Here is a 23,579-nt window from a genome sequence, read left to right on the forward strand (position 1 = left end):
AAATCAGCAGGTCCAGATGCTCTCCGTCCCAGGGTGTTGAGGGAGCTAGCAGGGGTTATTGCAGGGCCCTTGGCACAGCTTTACGAGTGCTCGTGGTGCTCAGGCCAGGTGCCAGATGATTGGAAGATAGCCAATGTGGTCCAACTTTAAAAAATGGAGGAGGGAGGACCCAGGCAACTATAGGGCTGTCAGTCTCACCTTAATCCTAGGGAAACTCTTTGAGAAGATCATCAAGCAGCACATCTGCAATGGGCCAGCTTCAGGGATGATACTCAAGGAGAACCAGCATGGTTTTGTTATGGGCAGGTCATGTCATGTCAGACCAGCCTGATTGCCTTTTATGATCAGGGCACAAAAGCATTGGATGCAGGTGTCACCATGGACAGAGTCTTCCTGGACTTCAGCAAGGCCTTTGACACCATCTCCCACCCCATCCTCATTAAAAAACTAGGCAACTGTGGCACTGATGCCTACACAGTCAGATGGATTGCAGACTGGCTGAAGGGTCATAATCAGAGGGTGGTGGTGAATGGGTCATATTCAACCTGGGAGGAAGTGGGCAGCAGTCCTCCAGGGCTCGGTCTTTGGGCCTGCACTGTTCAATTTGTCAGCAATTTGGATGATGGGGTGGGGGGAGGGAAAGCAACCTGTTTAAAATTTGCTGATGATACCAACATTTGAGGTGAGGTGAGCATGCTAGTAGGGAGGGAAAGACTGCAGCAAGACCTGGATAGGTTACAGGGGTGGGCTAGCAAAAACAGGATGCGCTTCAATACTGAGAAGTGCAGGGTGCTGCACTTGGGCAGTAGTAACCAACAGCACACTTACAAGATGGGAAACGCCCTTCTTGAGAGCATGGTGGCAGAAAGGGATCTTGGAGTCATTAATTGACTCCAAGATGAACATGGGCTGACAACGCAAGGTCACAGTTGGAGGGGCTAACCAGACCTTGTCGTGCATCCACAGGTGCATCTCAAGTAGGGCCAAGGTGATCCTCCCTCCCTATGCAACACTGGTCAGGGCACAGCTGGAGTACTGCGTCCAGTTCTGTGCACCCCATTTCAGGAGGGATGTGGGCAACATTGAGAGGGTCCAGAGGAGGGCCACCCACATGATTCGGGGACTACAGGGCAGACCCTATGATGAGAGCCTGCAGGACCCTACTACTATGATTAAAGCTATTAGTTCTAATCCTACAACCACAGAAAAAAGTTCATCTCCATCTACTCTGCAATCACCCTCCAGGTATTTGAAGACTTATCCAGTACTCTTAATCTCATCTTCCCCCACAACTAAATAACCCTAGTTCTTTCAGCCTTTCCTTGTAAGTTTGGTTTCCCAGATCCCTTCAACTCCCAAAAATGTTTAGTTTCCCACATCTGCCAGTCTGGCTTTATCAATCACAAGTTTAATTGCTCCAATACAAGCAAATTGGACATGGGAGGTGAAAAAGGCAGTATCAGTCACTTCATATAGGAAAAAGCTTGTGATAGATAGATAGCTACCTTAGCTCTTAAGTCCACCATTTTGTCATCTTCAAGAAAGTCACTGCTCAGCTTGCTCCTGAACTCCTTAGCAGATATTTCAGGGAAATGGGGTATATCCAGTTACCTTAGCTTGCTTTAGAGGCTGCCACTCTTGGCTAAGGCACAACTTGATCCAACAGGTATGCTCAGCCACCTGCATGAGCTCCAGCAAGGTAAGGCAGGCAGGCAGGCATGCATGTTGATGGTGATCCTAGTAGTTGTAGGATCAACTGCCAGCTCCCCATCTTGGAAGTGGTGGAAAAGAAATTGACTTACAATGCATAGGGATCATAGTGCTAAACACTCAAGTTGTTAGTACTTTCAAGGATCTAACCTTTTGAAGTAGACTATTCAGGGAGACTTAGGAAGATGAGCTATTATCCTCCATAATATTTAGACTCTTCAGAAGGACATGACATCTTTCCTAGGTACGATTTGCAGTAATAGACCCTGGGGATTATCAGACTTTAAGATGACAGGAGACAGAAGAAAGCAGCTGCGTTTCTCATGGTAGCTTTTTTTTTTTTAAAAAAAAAACAAAAAACCAAACACAAGCTTGAACAGGGGCAGGGTGACAGGTAGGCAGTCGTTACTGAATGGATACAGAAAAACCTTGCATATTATTTTAGAAATAAAACTCTTATATCACAAAAAAATAGCACAGAGAAAAGATCTACAATCAATATTAAAACACTGGATTTTCATATATCAAATAGCTGCTGTATTGCTCATTTGATAACATCTTCCCTCCAAGTCAATTACTACTACTGCTACTAAAAGGAAGAAGCAACTATTAGATAAGGTAGATTTTATTGGACAGAACACAAGTCTGCTGTTAATGTCCCTTTTGTGACCGCTCAGGCTGTCAAGCATTATTGGCTTTGCTTGATGGCAGTTGGTATTTTAAAGAGATTAGGCATTCAACTCAGATTAAAGGATACAGAAACTGAGAAGAGATTAAGTGGTACAAAAAGGAAGCTCTTACTCTAACACATACAATCTTGTATAATGATCGAGTAGATTTAGGCTAGATATCAGGAAAAACTTCATGGTAAGGGTGGCCAAAATTTGGAATCAGCTTCCAAGGGAGGTGGTGCTCTCTCCTATCTTGGGGGTCTTTAAGAAAAGGCTGAATTGGCATCTGGCTGGGGTCATCTGACCCCAGCACTCTTTCCTGCCTGGGCAGGGGGTCAGACAATCTGTTGAGGTCCCTTCTGACCTTAGCATCTATGAATGAACCTATGAATGCCGAATGCCATATAGTACTTGGGTTGCTACCACTTCTACAACAGGTTGTTCCATCATGAAGTCCAGCCTCTTACTTCTCATAATATAAGTCAAGGCCTGCTACATGTATTCATTTAACACCTTTGAGAGGTCCATCTGTCCTAAGGAATATCAGGCGTGATAGCATAGCAGTCAAATTTCCCCTCAAGAGTAAAGAAAAGCAATGGCTGTACAAGAGTACTTACCCTAATTGGGATGCATCTGCATGGGTGGGCTCACCGCAATTTCCACATAAAGGCTCAGGCTAGGGTAGTGCCAGCAAGGTAGCTGTACATCTTGAATGCAATGCTCCATTAGAATATGCAAGGCAATCCTCAGTCTTACTTTTTCAGGTTTTCTGTACACAGGCAGATGTTCCCATGTCTATGCTTAGTCCACATTTTTGAGCCCTAAGAGTGAACCTCAGTGGAAATGTCTACACATGCACTTTAATGCAGAGTAGCCTATTCTACTGTGTATTAAAAGTGGCACAAAAACATGACCAGTAAAAGCCAGATTCTGGTCTCATCACTGAGACCAGGAACTGGGGCTCTAGGCTGGCTGTACATTGCATATTACTTAATAAACCAGAGGCAGTTGCAGCCAAATCAAAGCAAATGGTAGATTAGGTTGGTAGGTGCTACTCCAATCAGATTCAAAAGGTACATCAACCTTCAGGATAGACTGATAGGAAGACAGTTTCTCTTTTGCCTGTACCACTGCTGCTGCCTCCTTGTAACATCCTCTGTTCTTTCATGCCTGGCTGAATTCCCTTCTGTTTAGTAACAAGTTATCCATTCAGTTTTTGTGGCTAACAGACTTCAGTTACTTTTAAAAGTAAAGCTATGTTCTGACATGTAGTAAAGGACAAAGGAATTCAGCCATCTAAACAGAAGTTGAGAGAAACAACCCTTAAACTCAGAGTGAATTGAAAACAGTGTAGGGTGACTGAATAGCAAGTGGAAAGATCCACTGTATTGTATAATAGCACTGGCTGCTTGGATAGACATGGAAACAGACTCAGTAGTATTCAGTCTGAGAGATTAATAAGCAGTTTGGTTGTAAATACAACAACATTACTGCAAGTTGTGTTCATGGTTTTCAAATACTTGGGAAATATGCTATAACGCACGTGAACAAAAATGTAGGAAGACATCACACTGCAGTACTTTGAAAACACAGCTCAAACTTAAGGTTCAGTATAACAAATGGCATCTATTTAGTATACAAGGTCACTAGGTTGTGTGTATATTAGCATTAAAATATTAGCACCAGAAAATTCCTGGCTTAAAAAGCCACTATTCTAGGCATACCAGAAAAAAAATCAAGAGGGGCATCCCAATCCACTGAGCAAATAGCTGTAAGTGTATTCAGCATGACAAAGCTACATTACAGCTTGAGTAACTATATAGAAATCAGTCAGGTCTTTATATTTTCAGTTCTGAATTAGAGTACAGTATTTTAAAACAGAAAGGAGAGTAACAATTTTTAGCATAATCAAATTGTAATACATACTGTGTTCAAACTTGTTTTTATGGCAAACCATCTTCAAATACAATAGACATTTCTAAAATGACTACCATATCATTTACAAAGGAATTATTTGCAACTGAATTGCAAGTTTAACATAAAACAATTCTCCTTAAGACACCACAGCAAAATCCTGTAATATTGTCTTAGACAACCTCACATTGTATTTAAAGGCTGTGCAGTCTTATTTGTGGGAGTTCTGGGACTCTACCTAAGCCTGCCACTGAAGGACTGTCTGATGGCTAGGTTTTCTAGAAAACTATTCCTAATGCCACAACCCCCTATGCTATTTGACAGGCCCATCTTGGGTCTATCTGTTCAAAACAAAAAAATCCTTAAACCAAGGTGTACAGGACAGTGCTTTTCTTAGGGCTGATTTTTTTTGTTTGTTTGTTTAGTATTGTTGTAATTATCAACTTATGAACAGGAAGCAGTAGAGTCTCCTAGTGTGAACACAGTTATAAGATTATGCTTAGAAAAGCCCTTCATGGTAAAAACCCAAATTGGAAAGAAATTTCATAACTCATTTTTTCCACCTTGGAGTAAAAGCATCAAGTCTGATGTATTCATAGCCTCACTCTACAGCAAGTTAATTTCCTGCCAAATCGGCACTCATGTAAAATAGGATTTGCATGCGAGAGGCAACTAAAGAAAACAGGAATTATTCCAACTAGGAATAAATCCTATTGTCAAATTCATTAGCCTTCTGATGAATTCATTAAATTCCGATCCAGAAGTTAAATAGTCACCATGAATTAGTTCAAATCCTGATTTCTAAAAATTTCAGATTAGTAAAAAAAAGAATAAGTTAAAATGAGAAAGCGAGAGAACTGGGGGGTGGGACAGGAGAGAGAACCAAGAGGCTCTAAACAACAGAACAGGTAAATCCACTGAACAATTTCAATAATTAAGATTAGTTGGTGAAGTTGGAGTATATTTGTAGAAGTGTGCTTTACTATTATTTCTGTATATTTAAATAGAGTGCAAAAGAGCATCGAGGTTTCTGAAGATTAAATGTAGCCCTTCTGGTAAGATGTAGTGCTGTACAGACCTAGATGAACTTAACACTACTATAAAAGCCTGTTCAAAAATTGAAGGTTTTAACTAGCCAATAAAGCTGTGTTTCAGAATTCTACTTGGGTACTACATGCATTTTTGCTAAAAATACTTCCATCTACTACTATTTGCTACCACTGTTGCCTTGCAGATTTGATATTTTTGGTGTTAGAATAGTTAAATTAAAAATCACACTCTGTTTAATCAACACCACAAACTACATTTCAACTTTCCAGTAATTTACTGGACTTCACTTCACACGTGCAAATTTAATTTACCAAAATTATTCATGATTTAATGCTCTGCCAACCTAAACTTGATAATGGGCTAGAAAAAAAAAAGATGACTTGCCCAAACAATCATGTACATATCTATTTCATAGCTATCTTTCCTATCTAGCCCCTCTCCCAAAGTTCACCTGAAAAAACAGTAAAATCTACACAAAGTTTTATTGCAATCATACAAGGGATACGTCAGGGTCAAATACAACAAATACTATGATGCAATTTTACATTTATTAAACTACAGTTCAAAGCACAAATTTACACATTCTAAATATACTAAACATCTAAATGAAGGTCACACTGGTCTCCCACTGACATTTGATGTATCTGGGCAAAAGACAATAACTTTACAAGACTTTCTAACAGGAATCCTTAGTATAAAAACTGTGTACTTGTATGTAAACTGTTTAACAGGGAACCCAAGAAGTGGGTTTCCATCTCCACTAAGTCATCCATTTTGTTGCATATTTAATTTAAAACGCTCAGGGGTTAAACAAACTGGCAAGTTTAAATCTTGACACCTTTTCCTATCCCTCCCACCCCCAATGAATTGTAGTTGTAGCTGGTTTTGCCTGGTCCCAATTATCCTTACTAATTTTTCAAGTTTTGAAGACGATATGAATTCAGGATTGTTCCATTTTCTTCCATACTGGAATGTTGACCAGACAAACTACAGACTTGCAACTGCAGGTCTAAATGAAGCGTTAATGCCTGTTTAAGCTGCAGTGGAAAAGCGGTCTTCTGGGCTCAGCTGAATGCATGAAGGCACAAAGAAGAAGTTCTTCATCAATGTGTCTGAAGTAATTCCAGCATCTTGCACCTCATACCTGCAGCAGAAAAGTATGGGGCGTGTTCAAGAAAAGCCATACCCGAGATTTTCTTGAAAGTTCTCATGTCAACCTAATATTGGAAACCAACATTAAATCTAGGAGTTCAAAGTTAGTATTGCTTGACAGCTTTACAGAACAAGACTAAGGGTTAAAAACAACAAGAACACACAGACATTGACAAGTGTCCCACTGCAGCAGATCTGCTTTACTGGATGAAACACTGCCTAATGCAGGACAACAAGCGATGCGATCACCCAGCAATTTCCCACATCCCTTGTTGCCTCCTGCTTCTTTGCTGGGATCCATTCTGGTTCTCACACCAACACAGGCCTCGTGGCAAGGCATGGGTCCCAGCTTAGGGTGGCAAGAGGTGGAGGACCTAGGGAATCCACAGAATCCCATGACTCCATACTGGGACTCTCACTGCCCTATTCTTCCACATGAAGCACGGGTCCCAGGCAAGCAGGTGTGGCCCAAGTGGCCTGTGCCTGCACTGACCCCTGCTTCACACTGGGAATTCTAGGCCAGGACATGCCTGGCTTTCACCCATGGAGACCCATTCCAGGATTTCCATAAGCAAGGGACCCTGACTTCCTATGCTCAGAAGTACCCAGTTCTCCCAGGGTGTTTCACATCAGAAGTCTTGACAAAATGTAGGCACATCTATTTTCTTCCTGCTTGTACTGCCATCAATTTTTATGACAGCACAAGTGCGACATGAGACAATGTTCTCTTTCTACCCAAAAGTTAGTCTTCACACATCAGTGCCTGAATTCATAATTCTGGCAAACCTATGGTATATAGGTTCTGCTTATTATAGAAGTTCCCATGGAGACTCCTAGCTTCATTTAACTATGTTTGATTATTAGTTTTTATACATATACCCTACTCCCCATTCAAAGCATCCCTATTATTAGTTGTGTTTAGAATTTAGGATGGTTCTTTTGTAAATGCAGCTTCATATCACACCTCCTATTCTATACATCTTCCCAGCTTCCTCCATACATTACTGTTCTACACAACTTGCGTTTCATCAGTACTTCTAAAAAAACAAATCTCATCACTTGATACTTGAGTTCTAAACCCACAAGTTAAATGAACAGGAACTGTCTAAAAGTGAATCACAGTAGCAGGAGATGAATTAAAGCAGTAGAACTGGGCTGTTTTAACTGCTGACTGCATTTGGAAACCCAGCACCTTTCTACAGTGAAAGAAAGCTAATGGGACAACGTTAGTCTCCTTATTTACAGTAACTGACTAAAAACAATTAGCATTAAGTAGTGTGCTAGCTTACATGATAGCCTGTTTTACATATTGTATCAAGAAACCTTGTATTTAAAGTTTCACTTTAGGCAATTCTAAGCATGTTTAATTTAGCTGCATTCAACCAGTGCCTACAGCTAGAAGCATTCTACTAAAACTAGCTAAAAATTAAGGCTCAAGAAGATGAAACCTTGTGTAGTAGCATTACAAGAGTTAAGCTGGTTTTTCTCCTAGGTCAGTGATCCTCAACCAGGGTACCGCAGCACCGTGGTGCCTTGAGGATGCTGCAGGTGCCATGTGATATTGGCACTGTTGTGTGCAAATGAGATTCACATGATAAACCCAGAGTTTTAAAATAGAAGTCTACAGCATTAAAAAAACCTGACCTGTTGCAGGCTTTGAGTTTTGCAATAGAACTGATCTATTATTTTCACTTGTTTTTAACTGGAAAAACTAAGAGATAACCTTTTGTTAGGGCTACCCTCAAGTCTAATGAGATGAGATTGAGAACCACTGTCCTATCTTGTCTTGAAAACAAAACAAAAAACTTCAGCATTTCTCTATCAGTCACTAGACAGCAAAATACAGGGTCACATTTTAAAAAGTGTTCCAGAAAGGCAAGTGCCAGTATCCCTATAGATAAAGAATGTTTTCTTACCAGTCACTGAAAGACATCACATAGTAAATCAGTGGCCTCTGATAATCATTAAAGGTGGAGCGTTCACCCAAGGTACCAGAACCCATATTGTCAAAGATCAGCCAATCTCCAACACTCAGCTCAGGGAGAAGACAGCTTTCCACAATTTGATCAAGCTCATCACAGGATGGACCCCAAAGGCTGCTTGCAAACAGAGGCTCATCTTCCTTGTATTTCTACAAAAAGTAGTAGACATAAGGCTTTAGCTCAAGGACTACAGTTTCAAATACATCAAGTTCTTTATATTATACTAAATTTGTAAAAGATTTACCTTGTGAACCTCTGGGATAGCATTCAACTTCTCAGACAATTTGTTTGAAAAAGAACCATAAACACCATCGTTCATGTAGTACATAAAGACTGGCTCATTGCTCCTGGCTTGTTCCACTGGAAGAATAAAAGTGCTTATATGTTAAAAAGCTGACTTGCAAAGGAGGATTCTCCCCCCACTAGTTGTAGGTAGACTATACACTGGATCAAAATGTTGTGGGAGGAAAGTGCCACTGTAAGATTAGACCAGCAATTCAACTCTGTTACTAGAGGCTAGACTTGCTGTTAAATTCGGTATACTTAATATTTCAGTCGTTTCTCAAAATGACTTAGAAGTTTGTCTTTAATACCAGAGGGACAATAATAGCTCCACTGTGTTTGTTCCCTTCCCCCAACTGCCCCTAATATGATTTTAATTATATTCTGTGAGGGTTTCTGAAAACCAAAAGTCATATCTGGTAACTGGTGAGAAAGAAATACTAAAACATGCACGAGAAAATCAGATGCACACTTGGCAGAACCCCAAATGTGAATCAAGACTCCAGAAGTGACCATTTGTTCAACTCCACTAATCTCAGTGTTTTCAGGAAAAAGATGATCTACTCAAGAGAAACTTTCTTGTATCAATTCTTAAAACATACAAAAACAAGTGTTTCTTACTTCCAGAGGAAAGATGTTTATCGTATTCCACAGCCTTCTTTGCAATTATATTAACTGCTAGAGTAAATGCAGAAGAAACATAGTAACATCCAGGCTCAGCAATCACATTCACACCAGATTCTTCAGGAAAGTAGTCAACCAGCAATGGACTGATGACACGATTAACCTAGGGGGATTGAAGTCAGCTCTTTTATTTTTGTTTTTGTGAAGGATACAGGGTTGACAATTGGCCACAGCTCCCATCAGAAATTCCCAGCCAGCAACTTCAAAATTGTTCCAGCACAGCACTAGATATAAAACTATTTGCAAATCTATAAAGGCAGAAGTGTCACTCTCCCTTCCCCCACCAAGTTAAACAAACATTTTTGGCCAAATCCCTTCAGTTCTGCAGCTTAGGAAAGAAATTGAGTTGTTCACTGAATTCACCTAGTATTAATCTAGCCCTTACAATAGGTAAGTGACATGCTGTCAACCACAAGTCCACACTAAAACACTGAAGACACTAATGCTGCAGAAGTTGGTCAATACCGGTAGCAGATAGGTCCTTCTCAACCTGGAAGGATGTGGGCAGTGGGGTTCCGCAGGGCTCGGTCCTCGGGCCCGCACTGTTCAACATTTTCATCAGTGACTTGGATGAGGGGGTAAAAAGCACCCTGTTCAAATTTGCTGATGACACTAAGATGTGGGCACACTGGAAGGATGCGACAGACTTCAAAATCAGACCTAGACAGGTTACAAGGGTGGGCGGATGAGACTAGGATGGGATTCAACACCAACAAGTGCAAAGTGATGCACCTGGGGAGAAACTACCGGCACCATACCTACAGGTTAGGGAACTCCCTTCTTGTCACCAGAGGCAGAAGAGGATCTTGGAGTCATTATTGACTCCAAGATGAACATGGGCCAGCAGTGTGGGGAGGCAGTTAGGAAGGCCAACCGCACCTTGTCATGCATCCACAGATGCATCTTGAACAGGTCCAAAGAGGTGATCCTCCCCCTCTATGTGACACTGGCCAGGCTGCAGTTGGAGTACTGCATCCAGTTCTGGGCACTGCACTTCAAGAGGGATGTGGACAACATGGAGAGGGTCCAGAGGAGGGCCACTTGCATGATCAGGGGACAGCAGGGCAGGCCCTATGAGGAGAGGCTACGGGACCTGAACCTGTTCAGCCTCTACAAGAGAAGGCTGGGGCAGGGGGTGGGATCTAGTGGCCTGTTATAAAACTAGTCAGGGGGGGTTCATCAGGCATTGGGAGTCACTGTTCCCCCGAGCACTGCCAGGAGTGACCAGGAATAATGGTCACAAGCTGGCTGAGGGTAGGTTTAGGCTAGGTATCAGGGAGGCGCTACTTCACAATCAGGGCAGCTAGGATTTGGAACCAGCTTCCAAGAGAAGTAATGCTGGCTCCTAACCTGGGGGTTTTAAGAGGAGGTTAGATCAATACCTTGCTGGGGTTGTTTGACCCCAGTACTCTTTCCTGCCATGGCAGGGGGTCAGACTAGATGATCTACTCAGGTCCTTTCCAACCCTAGAAACTATGAAACTAATATTCAACAAATATAAGTAGGTTAAAAGGTAGAATTGCCTCAACAAGAAAGATCCAAAAAGCTCATGATAGTATTAACAAATTTAGGTGACAAGGGAACCAGAGAGGCCTTTGTTTGGTGTGCAGGTGGTGGCAATTCAGACTGGTTACTTTTCTTCCCATTTGCTAATTCTTAATACCAAGGGGTGATATAATATTATCTGTACTGGAATTATGAAGCTAGCAGGATTATTAGGTTTGTGCTACTTCTGGTTAGTTCCTAAATTAGTCCCTTATGGCTGCAACTATGGCATAAAGTCCTATCAATCCCCATTTTTATCTGCTTACTGGTCTGGTGTGATAGTACAGGTTTCAGATACTAGTATCAATAGAAAGACTAACAAATAGGGCAAGCTAGTTACACGTCTTTGCAATGCATACCTCTTTCAGCTGAAGCTCTGAACCTGTGAAGCTTCCACCAATGTCCAATATGTTCATCTTAAAACCAAATTCTTCCTAAAAAGGTAGTAGTATAGCTTTTATACTTTATAGGCACTTGTACAGTCTTCCATTCATAAGAAACATACAATTCTTTAAAGGCAATTACTTTAGATTTTTTTTTACTACAGAACAATATGCTCTTACTAAATAATTTCACCCCCCAAAGAATCTACACCTAAAAACAACACGTGTAACACTATCAAAAAATTAAGGTTGATGCAAGTGAGCTGATGGACAAACAACATTTAATAGTTTAAATGCATTTGTGGGAGCCCACAGTAGTGGCTACAGATCTAAACATTACATCTGTATGAGCATTTATGAATTAACCAAGTCTCCCTCGTTTTAATTCTGGAGTAAGTAGTAAGCAGGGGTAAAGTTGGAATGGTTTTGCCATACTTTATTTCTATGGAATCATGCAGAAGCACCAGCTACCTTAACAGCTTGTACTGCAGCAGTCCCTTAACTGTGGGTCATGACCCCAAATGGGGTCACAACAGTGGATAGCCATGGGTGTGGGGAAGCTGTAGGTTGGGAGTGAGAGGTCATGCTGACAAAGTTTGGGAAGCACTGCTGTACTGACTGTATTCTGACAGCAGAACGACTGTTGGATGTCTAGATTGGGATAGCCAACCTGAGCCTGAGAAGGGGCCAGAATTTAGCAATGTACATTGCCAAAGAGTCACAGTAATATGTAATGATTATATATGTATATGTATGTGGTCACCATATGCTTGTGCAAAGATTTAGGAGACTCATTAACTTCTGAAGAGTTGCATGTGGCTCCAGCCACTGGTTGGCCACCCCTGGCCTAGATCCAGAGTTCCTCTTTCCCAAGGGAAGAGTTCACATTTGTCTCCTCCTTCCAAAAGCCCTGATACATCATCAATACTTTGTACATAATTGATTTCCTTGCGCACTTTACTTTCCAATTGGTAGCAATATCATTGCATGAAGACTACAGTACCCGAGCTATGGTCTAGCATTTTAAAGCCTTTTATTTTAAAATATGTATAGTAAAAGCTCCGTTAACTGGCACCTTACAAGCCAGCATGTTCTATTAACCAGCATGCCGTCTTGCAAAGTGAAACCAGAAGTGCCCACCATGGCACTTCTGGTTTCTCTAAGCCCCCACGGCCCAGGGCATAGCAGCCTGCGTGGGGGCCTGCGGGAGGGTTGGCAATGCCGTGGGAGAAGCAGCAGCAGCCCAAACAGGCAAAGACTTCTTATTTGGGCCTCTCAATTAACCAGGATATTTTGTTATCTGGCACCCTCCATTCCCCATGGTTGCTGAACAAAGCTTTTATTGTATTTGTAATAAAAGGTAAATGTTCTGTTAAGAGTGAATCCAGATTTTTTTTTTTTTTTTTTAAAAAGAGCGGTTGGCTTTTAAAAATGTAATCTAAAATCTGCTCTAAAAGACCTTTTGATGTGTTTCAAATCACATATTTAAGATCTATAGTTTCGTATTATCATTCCTTAATTGAAAGGTAGGTCCGTTTATAACAATTATCTTTTCTATTCTCTTCAGACTAGCAGCTCTGGGCAGGGACAGTCCTTTTCTGTGTACAGTGCTTACATAAGTGACTTCTGGTGGGTGACCAAGACTTCTAGAACCACAGTAGTAGAAATACTGGTTTGTTTGTTTTTTTTATATCTTTGCTGGCTCCAACATTTATAATATGTACAAATATAGCTACTTACAGCCATGTCAAACACACACCGAGCATCAGCTATAGCATGTAGATACACTTGAGGTTCCTTGCAAGAGTTAGAAACATGAAATCTGAAAAAGAAAAAAACGTAAGTGCATGGAAAACCTGACATCAGTACTACACAGGCCATTTCTCTAAACAAGTAGAGACATCTAAAAGGTCCATGCATAGATGACCGACTTTAAGAGGCACGTGAGAGACTTATGGCTATGCAAACAGTTCAGGCAGCACACCGATGCATTTTCCTTATACTTTAAAAGTTTTACCCATAACAAAACAAATATACACCAGTTTAACAAATCTCAAAATAGTTTTTAATACTCTTTAATGAACTCTTTCTGTGGACTCTTAAAATCTTAATGGAGAGTCAAGACACCTAGAGCTCCAAAGAATAACCTTGCTATTTACTGTTCATGAATCTGTCAATTAAAAAAGTACAGCTGAAGTGCTGTCTGTGCCCTTAGACAGGCAAGCATTTAATATTTCACACCATTGTATAATGCTTTTGTACTCCAGAAAAAGCACTTTAAATAAGTATCAAGTAATAGTAAGTTACAAAAGAGTCATCTGATAGTAGCTTCTAGTTAAGTTGGGTTAGAACTAAAAGCTGCAACCAGGAGGTGGAAGGTTTTGTATCAAGTCCTTGAAGATTTATAACCACCTAGTGGTAGGCAAGAGGAACAGTGTAGAAAATGTAAAAATCAGAACTAAAATAGACAGAGCATTTTAAATACTGTAGACCAATCCTGTACTGATATTATTCTCCACTTACTGTATAGTTAAATACGGTAAAGTATACATAAAGCTAACTGACCAACAACATTTCTTATTTATTAAATTAACTGCGTGGTATTTGAAATGCATCTAGAATACAAAGATTGACAGTATGCATCCAAATAAAAAACAAAAAACTCCCACTATTTTTGTGCAACTAAACTCTCTTAACAAGTGATGAATTGGGGGGAGAAAAACAAGTTATTAAAAACTTAATTGGACTATTCTAAACAGATTATTAAAACAAAGGAAGTACCTACAGTTAGTAAATTGAACAGCTAAGTTTTTGTTCAGGATGCTCTTCAAGCTTTTAGAATTAGCAGATTGTCATTTTGGCATTTATTTTTATTTGCATATACAAAAATGCTTTTTTCAATTTTTTTTTCCTTTGAACAAACAAGTCAAACAAACAATCTCTTCATCTGCAAGAGGTGACTACTGACATCACAAACGCAGCTTAGCACTTCAGTTTGTTTTAGTTGCTTAGCCAGTGACTTGCAGTAGTTCAGCAATCTGATTTTCCTTAAAACGAGTATTGTTTGAATAATTTATATTTTGTAACCAGACGATAATACCCTTAACAAGTTGTGAATTTCAATTACAGCAAAAGAAAAAGTATTCAATTTAAGTAAAGTTGTATTTATTAGGTAGGAGAGGGGGGCAGAAGGAGGAGAGGCAAAATCACGTTATTCATCCTGATGACAAAAACAACAACTTTTCTTCTACATGGTTTTTTTGAAACATTTGATTTTCATTAGTGCTTTCTACACACATCTTTGGCAGATGAAGGGACACAATCTTTGCTTATCCTTTATGTATCCAACTTATTTCAGTTTGAAGAATCACAAATCATTCAGATCTTAAGACCTAAAATGCTTCAATGAAGCCTTCTGCCATCTACAGGTCAGAACTAAAAAAGTTACATGATCTCTACTACTAAGAGTGACTAGGATAAACATCAGTGCAAATCCGAGTTAAATATATATCTTACAGCCTTGCCTCACCCAACAAGTGAGAGTTTTCCCCAAACATATTACAGCTTTTTGGTAGTTCAGCCTATTTCTATATGCAAAACTGAACATACAAAACTGGCTGGGAAAACAAGAGAATGGCTGGGGAAGATCGATAAAAAACCCACACTGGGCAATTTCTGGCCATGACAGGGGATTTTGATATTCCCAGTGTTGTAACATTGGCTCTAAGATAACCATTTCTTTTTCATACTGGTTGGAGGGGATAACTATTTGACAAAAACTCTCAAAATTATACAAATTGCTTTTTTATTACTTCCTGTAAAAAGGAAAAAAGGTCAGCATACACCAGAAAGTAAATAAATCAGTCTTATATTTGTTTGAGCATTTAATGTTACACTTAACAGAAAAAGAAGAGGAGAGCTACTCACTTAACACCAACTATTTGGACTTCAAGCTCCTTAGCAAGTTCCATGAGATGCCTACAGTTCTTCAGTGTGGTGCCAAACTTCATACTCATCTCTTCAACTCCATTAATGTCTTCTGTGGCAATATGTAGTAAGAGCCTAAGAGAAGGGGAAGATGATTGGGGCACAGTTGGTTTACATCATCATCAGCATATGTGCAGCCTGAAGACTGTCAGAAGTATGTTGATTATGCTGTCAGTACTCCAACTCCATCGATGGATGAATCAAGTGAACCTAATAAAAAAATCCTGTACAGAGAAAAAACTAGCAATTAGGGGCTAAAACATGGAGCCAACAAGGATAAGGGATTTCGAAATGTAGCAACCAAGACTCTGTTGGGTGCTGTAATAGAAGAAAGTGTTACCATCTAATAAAAAGTATGGCTGCTTACAAGCTGCTCTTTAAATGATAGCTAGAATGTTTTCTCCCTTGCTGTTTGGAGGTGTGCACTGGGACTCCCTTTGGACTGGCCTGGCTGGATGTATTCTTCCATATCAGTTTTGGCTATAACAGTCTGATGTACATTGAGCACCCTCTCCACATGCCTCCTAGCTCCACTGGCAGGTGTAAGAAGAGCATAAGGAGAGAATTCTGTTCCACTTCCTGCTGCCTACTGGTTGCCTGGGTAAAGTGATCGTTTGAAGACAGACTTTCCCTAACTGGACAACCAATTCATCAGACCTTGTCCTCATGGGGCTGTTAAGTCTCTGTGGTTTGATGACGTACTGAATCTCCTTAGTCAAGTGGATCATCTGTTCTGCTTTAATGCATGTAGTTTGAGCATTTGGAAAGACATCCTTCAAACATGGGCACAAGGTTATTTAGGATAACCCCCCACATGGGACTTATTTTGGGTTATTCAGGGCTGAAATCCCAGGAGGCCCATCCAACCCAAGATAGGAGTCAAATGACAACTGCCATGAATCCCTTTTCTATTAGTTATTTCTTTCACTGATATTATTTGTACCATTTTTCAATCCCAGTGAGATGCTACTAGCTACCACCTTTTGAGAGTCAAGTGGTAAAGTTAAATGCATCATGTAAGGGACATTATAGCAATCATACCTGGAGATAAAGGCATTGGTAACTAGCAAGCTACACATCCATATGGAAAGGTCAGTTCCTGACTGTGAATGCTCACATCTATTACAGATATGATAATTTAACAGCTGTCAAAGAATTCAGCTCAATTTATTAAGGATTCTGGCTGAAAGCAGTGCTCCCGAAAAACAAACACAAAATGGACATACAACCATAATATAAATTTAAACAAAAAACGAAATGCAAATATTATAAAAAGGCCAACCATTATTCCTACTCCTAAAATTAACTTAAGTACAAATATGGTGATAAATCAGATCATGAATCTATAAAAATGTTGGGCATAGGTCCACAATTAACAGTAAAAAAAACCCAAACAAACAGTGATAAAGTTTAATCTGTCATATCAACAGTAAAAGATGTTTAGCTCTGATTGCTTCAGTCTTGTAAGCAAAAATTGCAAGACTGTTTACTAAATATCAATCTGTTTGCTGGAAGACATTCCAAGACATAATGAATAGCATCTTCCAAAACTCTTAGACAGGATGGGGCAACATTTTAGCACTTGGAATGGAAAGTCCATGTCCAGACAAAACAGCTGTGGGCATCTGTTTGGTCCCGAGTCTAGTCAAAGAGGTTTGCCATTTATTGTTGAGATCCAGCTATAAATACTTTTCTACTCTCCAATCTAATTTCAAAAGACTATAGAGGGGCAATACAAATTGATTTTTGCAGTGGCAAGGGCTTTCTGCCTGGCAAACTCTCAAAACCTCTGGAAATCCAGACCTTTTCTACGGGGGAGAAAAGTCTTTCATTGTCTTTGACAATGTCCCATCCTGGAAAATGCAGAAGTGTGGGAAAGAAAAGCTTGGTTGGGGAGACTGAAGAGAAAGGGGATTACTGACGTTTTCTATATGGCACAATTCCAGCAAGTCAGACAGTAGAAGAGGCAGGATTTTAAACCCAAATCCCACCATTCTAATAATATTAGTTAAAATGGAGACTAATCCTGTCTCTAAATCAAGAGAGCTGTGGGAGTGGAACAAGGAAGACCCAGAAGAACCCTGAGAACGAACCAACCAGCCAACCCACCCACCCTTATTTCTGAGGTATGCCTACATCATTACTAACAGCATAGCCCCATACAGGATCCGGCACACAATTTTGGTTTTATGCGCTAATATGGGAGCTTAGGACCGATAGTCCTGCTGTGGTCTCAAAAATGTCTTTATAGCCACTGCCAATTGGGCTGCCTTACTTTTAAACTGACTGAATGTGGTGTTTCCATGATTGAAAAGCTGTAAAGGTTTTAACAACTTCGAGTTCGATTCCCCTCCGTGTTCCACAGGTATTTTAGACAGCTTCCCCAAAGCATTATTTTGGATTTATCATCATTCATCTTCCTTCTGTCCACAAAGATGCTCAAAAGTTTTAAACTGCACTCTGTAAGCTAATGGGAGTTCTTGAGAGTATGACAGTCATTCTGCATACATTAAAATAGGGATTGGGGTTGCTGGTAAATTTTGGGGGATGAAAATAAGCATCCTATGTTTCTGATAATAGCAGTTGCATTAAAAGTTAAATAGCAAGGGGGCCAAAATACATCCTTATCTAACCACTTTTTGTCTGAAATTTCTGTTGTGCAAGCTCACCCCTCAGACCCCACCTAACTTGGGCACATATACCTTTATGATATTCTAAAATCAGCAGATGCAAGGGAGAAGGGTCAGTCCCATAATTTAACAGCTTCTCTCAAAGTTTACTTCCATCTATACTGTCAAAAGCTCTTGACAGATCAACAAATATAACATATGTTAAATATATGCAAATGCACAAATCAGTATTGTATTTACCCTTCAGTTTGAGACATTTTAGTGGAATATCCATCCCTAAATCCAGTCTGATGTTCATAAAAGTTTTCTCTTTTTACCCATGCTATGAGATGGTATAAACAAGTGACACCCAAAGATTTTAGCTGAAACTTCTATTAAACTTATGGGGCAATAAGATTCTGGCTCATCTTTTAGCACTTTCTTGAAAAAGGGTATGATGGTACCCCCTTTTCAGGAATCTAGGATTTGGTCCAGCTCACTCAGAGTTATACTATTTTTCCAAGACCAGAGTCTACCATTAGATATTATCAATATAAAACTTCCACTGGTATTCTACCTGGGCCTGGGGGTTTGTTCTTCCATTATACTTTGAGGAGATTATTCATTTCATCATTTGTTACCTGATACTTAGTTGCATCAACAACAGGTATATTACACCCTTGTTTACTATTTATTTGTTCCATGGAAAAAGTAAAATGATTTGAAAAATATCCTCTGGTATTTGGGCTATATTACCAAGTTTCTTAAAATATTGAAATCTTCCACATGAAATTTATCAGTCACCTTTTTGGCTAGATAGGTGTCCCATTTCAATTTTCTATTGACAAATACAGGTTCTATCATTAATAAGGCCTGGGGGAATACCAAGCTCTCTTAAAGGTTGAGGACTACAGAAAGGTGGTCACTTCCTAAGCAAAAAAAACAAACCGGTATCTTGGTATCTATATCTCCCTATATTGGTTATATGTTGATTGAACCCTCTATGGTACTTGATCCTTTAAAAACAGAGGTGTAGGTTGAAATCTTTGAGGTAATACCAGGGCAGTGGTCCTCCAACCTTTAAGCAGATCACCTCTGGCATTTAAAAGTAACCCAAGATCTACTGTGCACTGCTGCCACTCCCCCCACTCCGCCTAGCAGGGGAATTTGGTTGGGGGAGGGCGGGGGGAGAAACAGGGGCAGATTCAGACAGAGGGAGAAAAAATTATTTGGGGGCATGCCTCTCCAGCAGGTAAGTCCCACCTGACAGGGGCCCCACTCAACTTAGCCCTGTTCCTGCAGCACTGTCCCTCACTGCAAGGGCTTCTATCTAGTCCCCCCACCCCCCCATGGATTGATCTGCTAGGCTGGGGCATGCATGTGGGCACTCTGCCCTCCTTCCAATCCTCAGATTGGACTCCAAGAGGCTCCAAGACTTCCTGGTGGATCAAGATCCACTGGTTGGTGACCACTGTACTAGGGTATGATCCATTAATTTATCTTAAGGTCAGGGTTAACAGTAGCTTCTTAGATTTTCATTATTAATCCCTGCCTAAGAAAATTCCCAAACTGAAAATATTTACAATAGACAATTTAGAGGAGTATGCATGAAGAGGCAAATCATTCTTATTTCTTTAAAGGATGCCCTTATTATCCTGCGTCTTGATATCAATTTGTCATTTCCTTTGGCCAGGTTTATTTCCTAACTCATTAGAAGCGTTTCAAGGGAATTAAAAAAGTTAAAGAATTGTTTAACAAAATATTTAATGTATTTAGCAACATTTGTAATACCATAAGGAAACACTAATAACATTCCTATTAAAAAAAAAAAAGAAAAAAAGAAGAAACCCCAATAACCTTTGAATTTATCCTGCAAGAACTCCAAAACCATACCAGTACATTTTACATCCTACAGTCATAGTAGGACAGATGTTAATCTGAAAATATTTAGGACTACATATACCAAACTCCTCAGCTGAGTTTCCATGACATAATGTTATATATAAAGTGCTAGCTGTTTTCACTTGAAAAGATAAAGTCTCCTTGCAATTTCTTTTATGAAAATACCATTCAGGATTCTCATTTCTGGGTCTTAGCTGGCTTGTGAAATCTTGGACTTGCAGTCCCCTCACTAATCTCAGGTTTTTAAAGGCACATAACACTACTTATCCTTGCCCTGACTCTAGGTTTCAAAGATGCACACTGAGCATAATTAACTGCCCTTGGATTCTTTCAGTCAAACTACTTTAACAGGAAGTGAAGACTTCCCAAAGAGGCAACAGAACATTAAACAACATATTGTTTTAAAAATAATGCCTGGAAGACATAGAAAAACCCATCAACATTTGAGAAAATTAATTCTTCAAAAAGGTTTCCCCTCCAACTGGAAGAAAGAGAATCTCTCTCTTGCAAGTAACAAGTAATTTTGCAACCCCTTAAGAGCAGTTAAGATACAATTTTCTGTGCTAGATTCTTACTTGCAGAGCGCAAGGAGCTTGAACTGTAGAAGAATAGCAATACTTACAAAAAAGTGAAAGCACAAACTAAAACGAAAGGAAGGGTGGACGACCAAGTTAAGTAGAGTTGAAGACACTGGAGAGCAGGACTGAAATCCAGAAAGGGCTGGATAGACCCTGAGGTGGAGGGGTAGTAGGGTTACCTCACCTGGAGAGGCATGTCCAGTTTTTGGCCCCACACTTCCAGGAGGATATGGACAGTTTAGAAAGTGTTCAGCATAGAGCAACAAAAGTGATTAGGGGCCTGGGAGGCAAGACTTGCGAGGAAAAGCCAATAGGATTAGAGAGTTCAGTCTGGAGAAGACTGAAGGCAGACTGGATAACAGTCTTCAGCTACTATGAACAGGATTGAGATGGGCTTTTGTCTGTGGCCATAGGTGACAGGACTAGGAGCAAGGGCACTAAGATGCAGAAGAGGAAGTTTTGGTTGGCGATTAGGAGGAATTTTGGTATAATGGTAGTCAGCATTGGAATATACTATTTGAACAGGGTGTGAAATTTCTATCCCTGGAAAATTTTGAGGAGGAGATTTGACAGACACTTCACTGGGATAGTTTAGACAGATTATCCTGCCCTGAGCAGAAGCTTAACCAGATGACCTCATGGAGATCCCTCCTAGTCCTACCTTCCTATGATTAAGGGTCTGGGTTTTTTTAGGGGTTTTTTTTACATTTAGTTTTGTTTTCAAAATGTGTGCATGCACACACACCATTTGCTGAAAAAACAGCAATAACCAGGATGTCTACAGACACCAAAAAAATTAAAATAAAGAGAGCCATGCTTCTGACAACACAACACCCTTGAATTCAAGGCACATCCAAAATCTGGGACTTAAGAGAAAATACATCAAACAAGACATTTACAAGATAATATGCTCTCATCTCTTTTTTTTAACAGCCTATTTTTAATAAGAAATATTTGGTTTTAGAAGCTTTTAAAAAAAAAAAAAGTGAAGGAATGCAATAGAAGAAATCCAGAAGGAAACAACTACATGGTAATAATCTTGATTTAGGTTCTATGGAAATGACTCAAATGGAAAGGAGATTCTTCCTAGAAACTGAATTTAAGCAAGTGCCTAAATATAAATGGCAGTTTATTTTGGATGCATGCAAGTGCTGCATGGTTCTCTCAACACAAAGCAGACATCAAACTGCTTTACTCTAACTGAATGATCCTCTAACATGCCTTTCTAGTTTATGAAGGCTTCTAACATACCCACTAGCTACTTACAAAGTTCCTTTTGTTTCTCAAAGCAGAGGATTTTGTTTTACTTGTTTGTTTCAAATTTGGGAAATGTCTTCATTGAGACTTTTACTGCCAATGTTGCAGCAGAAAATGCTGCTGTGCGGTCACTCTGTTCTTGATGCCAATAAATATGGAAGCTAGTCCTCAAACCAAAGGCTTTCCCCTTCCCTGTAGGAATGAGGCAAGCTAAAAAATGCAGACTGGCCTTTCACCCATCTCTCTTCATTAGAGAGGATCACAGGGTATGCCCTCAAGTTTTCTATAAGCCTAAAAGACTTGCAACCAAGTGAATAAATGCCCATCCAAGATGGTATTCTCACTATCATAATCACCCACATTAAAGCTGAGTTGCATTAGATGCTAGCTTAAGTCCACACACTCCTGCACAGATTGTATTTTATTTTTTAATTCTAGGCACCTGTGCTACAAAACTTGATCCAGCCAGGAAAAGACCAAGTTCTAGAAAATGGCTACTGTCCTTTGACAAGATGAACTTGGAGGCTGCAGCTGAGAGCTAAAACACACATTTGTCCTAAAGCAGCTAGGCACAAACTAAGTATTTACAACAAACGTCTGAGCCTTCTTTCTCCAGCCATAGCCTCCTCACTGTCAAGCTTGTGTGACAGTAGGTAAGGACAAAGGAAGAAAAGCAAAGCCAAGAAATGCTCCTCAGTATTTGACTGGATGAGTGGTTTGGGCCGGCTTGACACTTCATCAACAGAATCCAAATAGGCACAACATTCCCATTGGACTACAGCAGGAGTCCCAATTATTTCCTCCAAAGATTTCTGGATTGGCACTTAGAGCCAAATCAGCTCAGACACTGAAACTGAAATACTGTAGTCAGATACTTTGAGTCTTCCTAGCTTGCTGCTGCTCTGCTTTGCCATTAGCAGGCTCCCAGAACTTGTTTAAATCCATACAGTTGCATTTTTAAATTGTACATACGGCCACAACTGAGTGGAAAGCAAGTACTAGAGACAGTTTAAATATTTAGAGAGTTTTGCTAATTATTTCTTGTGTCCCTGGTTCCGCTTATAAGACTTGTATCCAAATGGTATTTGGGTCTTTTGGGAAAAGGGCCTGCCTCATCTCAATGGCTTTAGTAACCAGGTCATGGCACCTTTTTCTTGATGCTCCCTGATAATGTAAAATACAATACTACCTCCTCACCCAGTGTGAAGCATTGCAGTATTCACTTCAAGGACTGGTGCCCAAGGAGTCAAGATACAGCCTATGGCAGGTCTTTAGCTTTGAAGGTAAAATGATGAAGGATAATATTGATGAAGTAACCAACATTGCTACAGGTTTGATTTCCATCTAGATCCAATGTGGGTAGCACTAATAACATTCCATCTAAGAGATGAATTAAAGTATATATCCAAATCTGCTTTCTCTTTTGAAACCCTCTAGGTCAAAGTGGCACAAAGGAGGGACTGGAAGCAAGCCTTCCCTGTTTTTAGTTCTCCAGTAAACATGGATATGCTATGCAATGGCATCATACAAAGTGCCAAGTAGAGGCCACAAATGTGTAGTTTTACTGGTTGATAATTTTTGTCCCCCAGACTTTGCTTGAAGCCATTAGGAGCCAGGGAAGTAAAGAAAGTCCTGAAAGAAAGAAAAGCTACTCAAGCTGCACAAAGCAAACCAGCTTGGTCGACAAAGGAGGTGCCAAAAATGCTAACATTAAAGTTACCGAAACATTAAGTGAAACTTGGGCTTCCAGTCTTCACTCCTCCTTGGTATTCCTTTCCCCTCCCCTCCAAGGTTGAGCTGGGTGATTTTCTCCTACTAAGCTTGGAAGCCAAAACCAAGAGAAAATTCTACAAAAAAAGTGGTAGCATCTTTA

The 23,579-nt window shown here is 40.1% G+C and overlaps 1 protein-coding gene across 2 annotated transcripts in view; it reads right to left on the minus strand.

Annotated features, from left to right (window-relative positions):
• Positions 1 to 5,813: 5,813 nt before the first annotated feature.
• The window catches only part of AZIN1 (antizyme inhibitor 1), a 43,186-nt gene continuing 25,420 nt past the window's right edge, over positions 5,814 to 23,579 (minus strand). For both annotated transcript variants that reach the window (XM_090040467.1, XM_090040468.1), the window contains 7 exons: positions 15,301 to 15,435; positions 13,114 to 13,195; positions 11,350 to 11,424; positions 9,383 to 9,548; positions 8,724 to 8,839; positions 8,414 to 8,628; positions 5,814 to 6,489 (listed from right to left, as the gene is read on the minus strand). In XM_090040467.1, coding sequence (XP_089896593.1) covers positions 6,378 to 6,489; positions 8,414 to 8,628; positions 8,724 to 8,839; positions 9,383 to 9,548; positions 11,350 to 11,424; positions 13,114 to 13,195; positions 15,301 to 15,435 — 901 coding nt within the window. In that variant the 3' untranslated portion in view covers positions 5,814 to 6,377. The remainder of the gene's footprint in view (positions 6,490 to 8,413; positions 8,629 to 8,723; positions 8,840 to 9,382; positions 9,549 to 11,349; positions 11,425 to 13,113; positions 13,196 to 15,300; positions 15,436 to 23,579) is intronic.

The sequence above is a fragment of the Crocodylus siamensis genome, chromosome 3, assembly GCF_052110815.1.
Source record: "Crocodylus siamensis isolate JL-2025a chromosome 3, ASM5211081v1, whole genome shotgun sequence".
Taxonomy (NCBI): domain Eukaryota; kingdom Metazoa; phylum Chordata; order Crocodylia; family Crocodylidae; genus Crocodylus; species Crocodylus siamensis.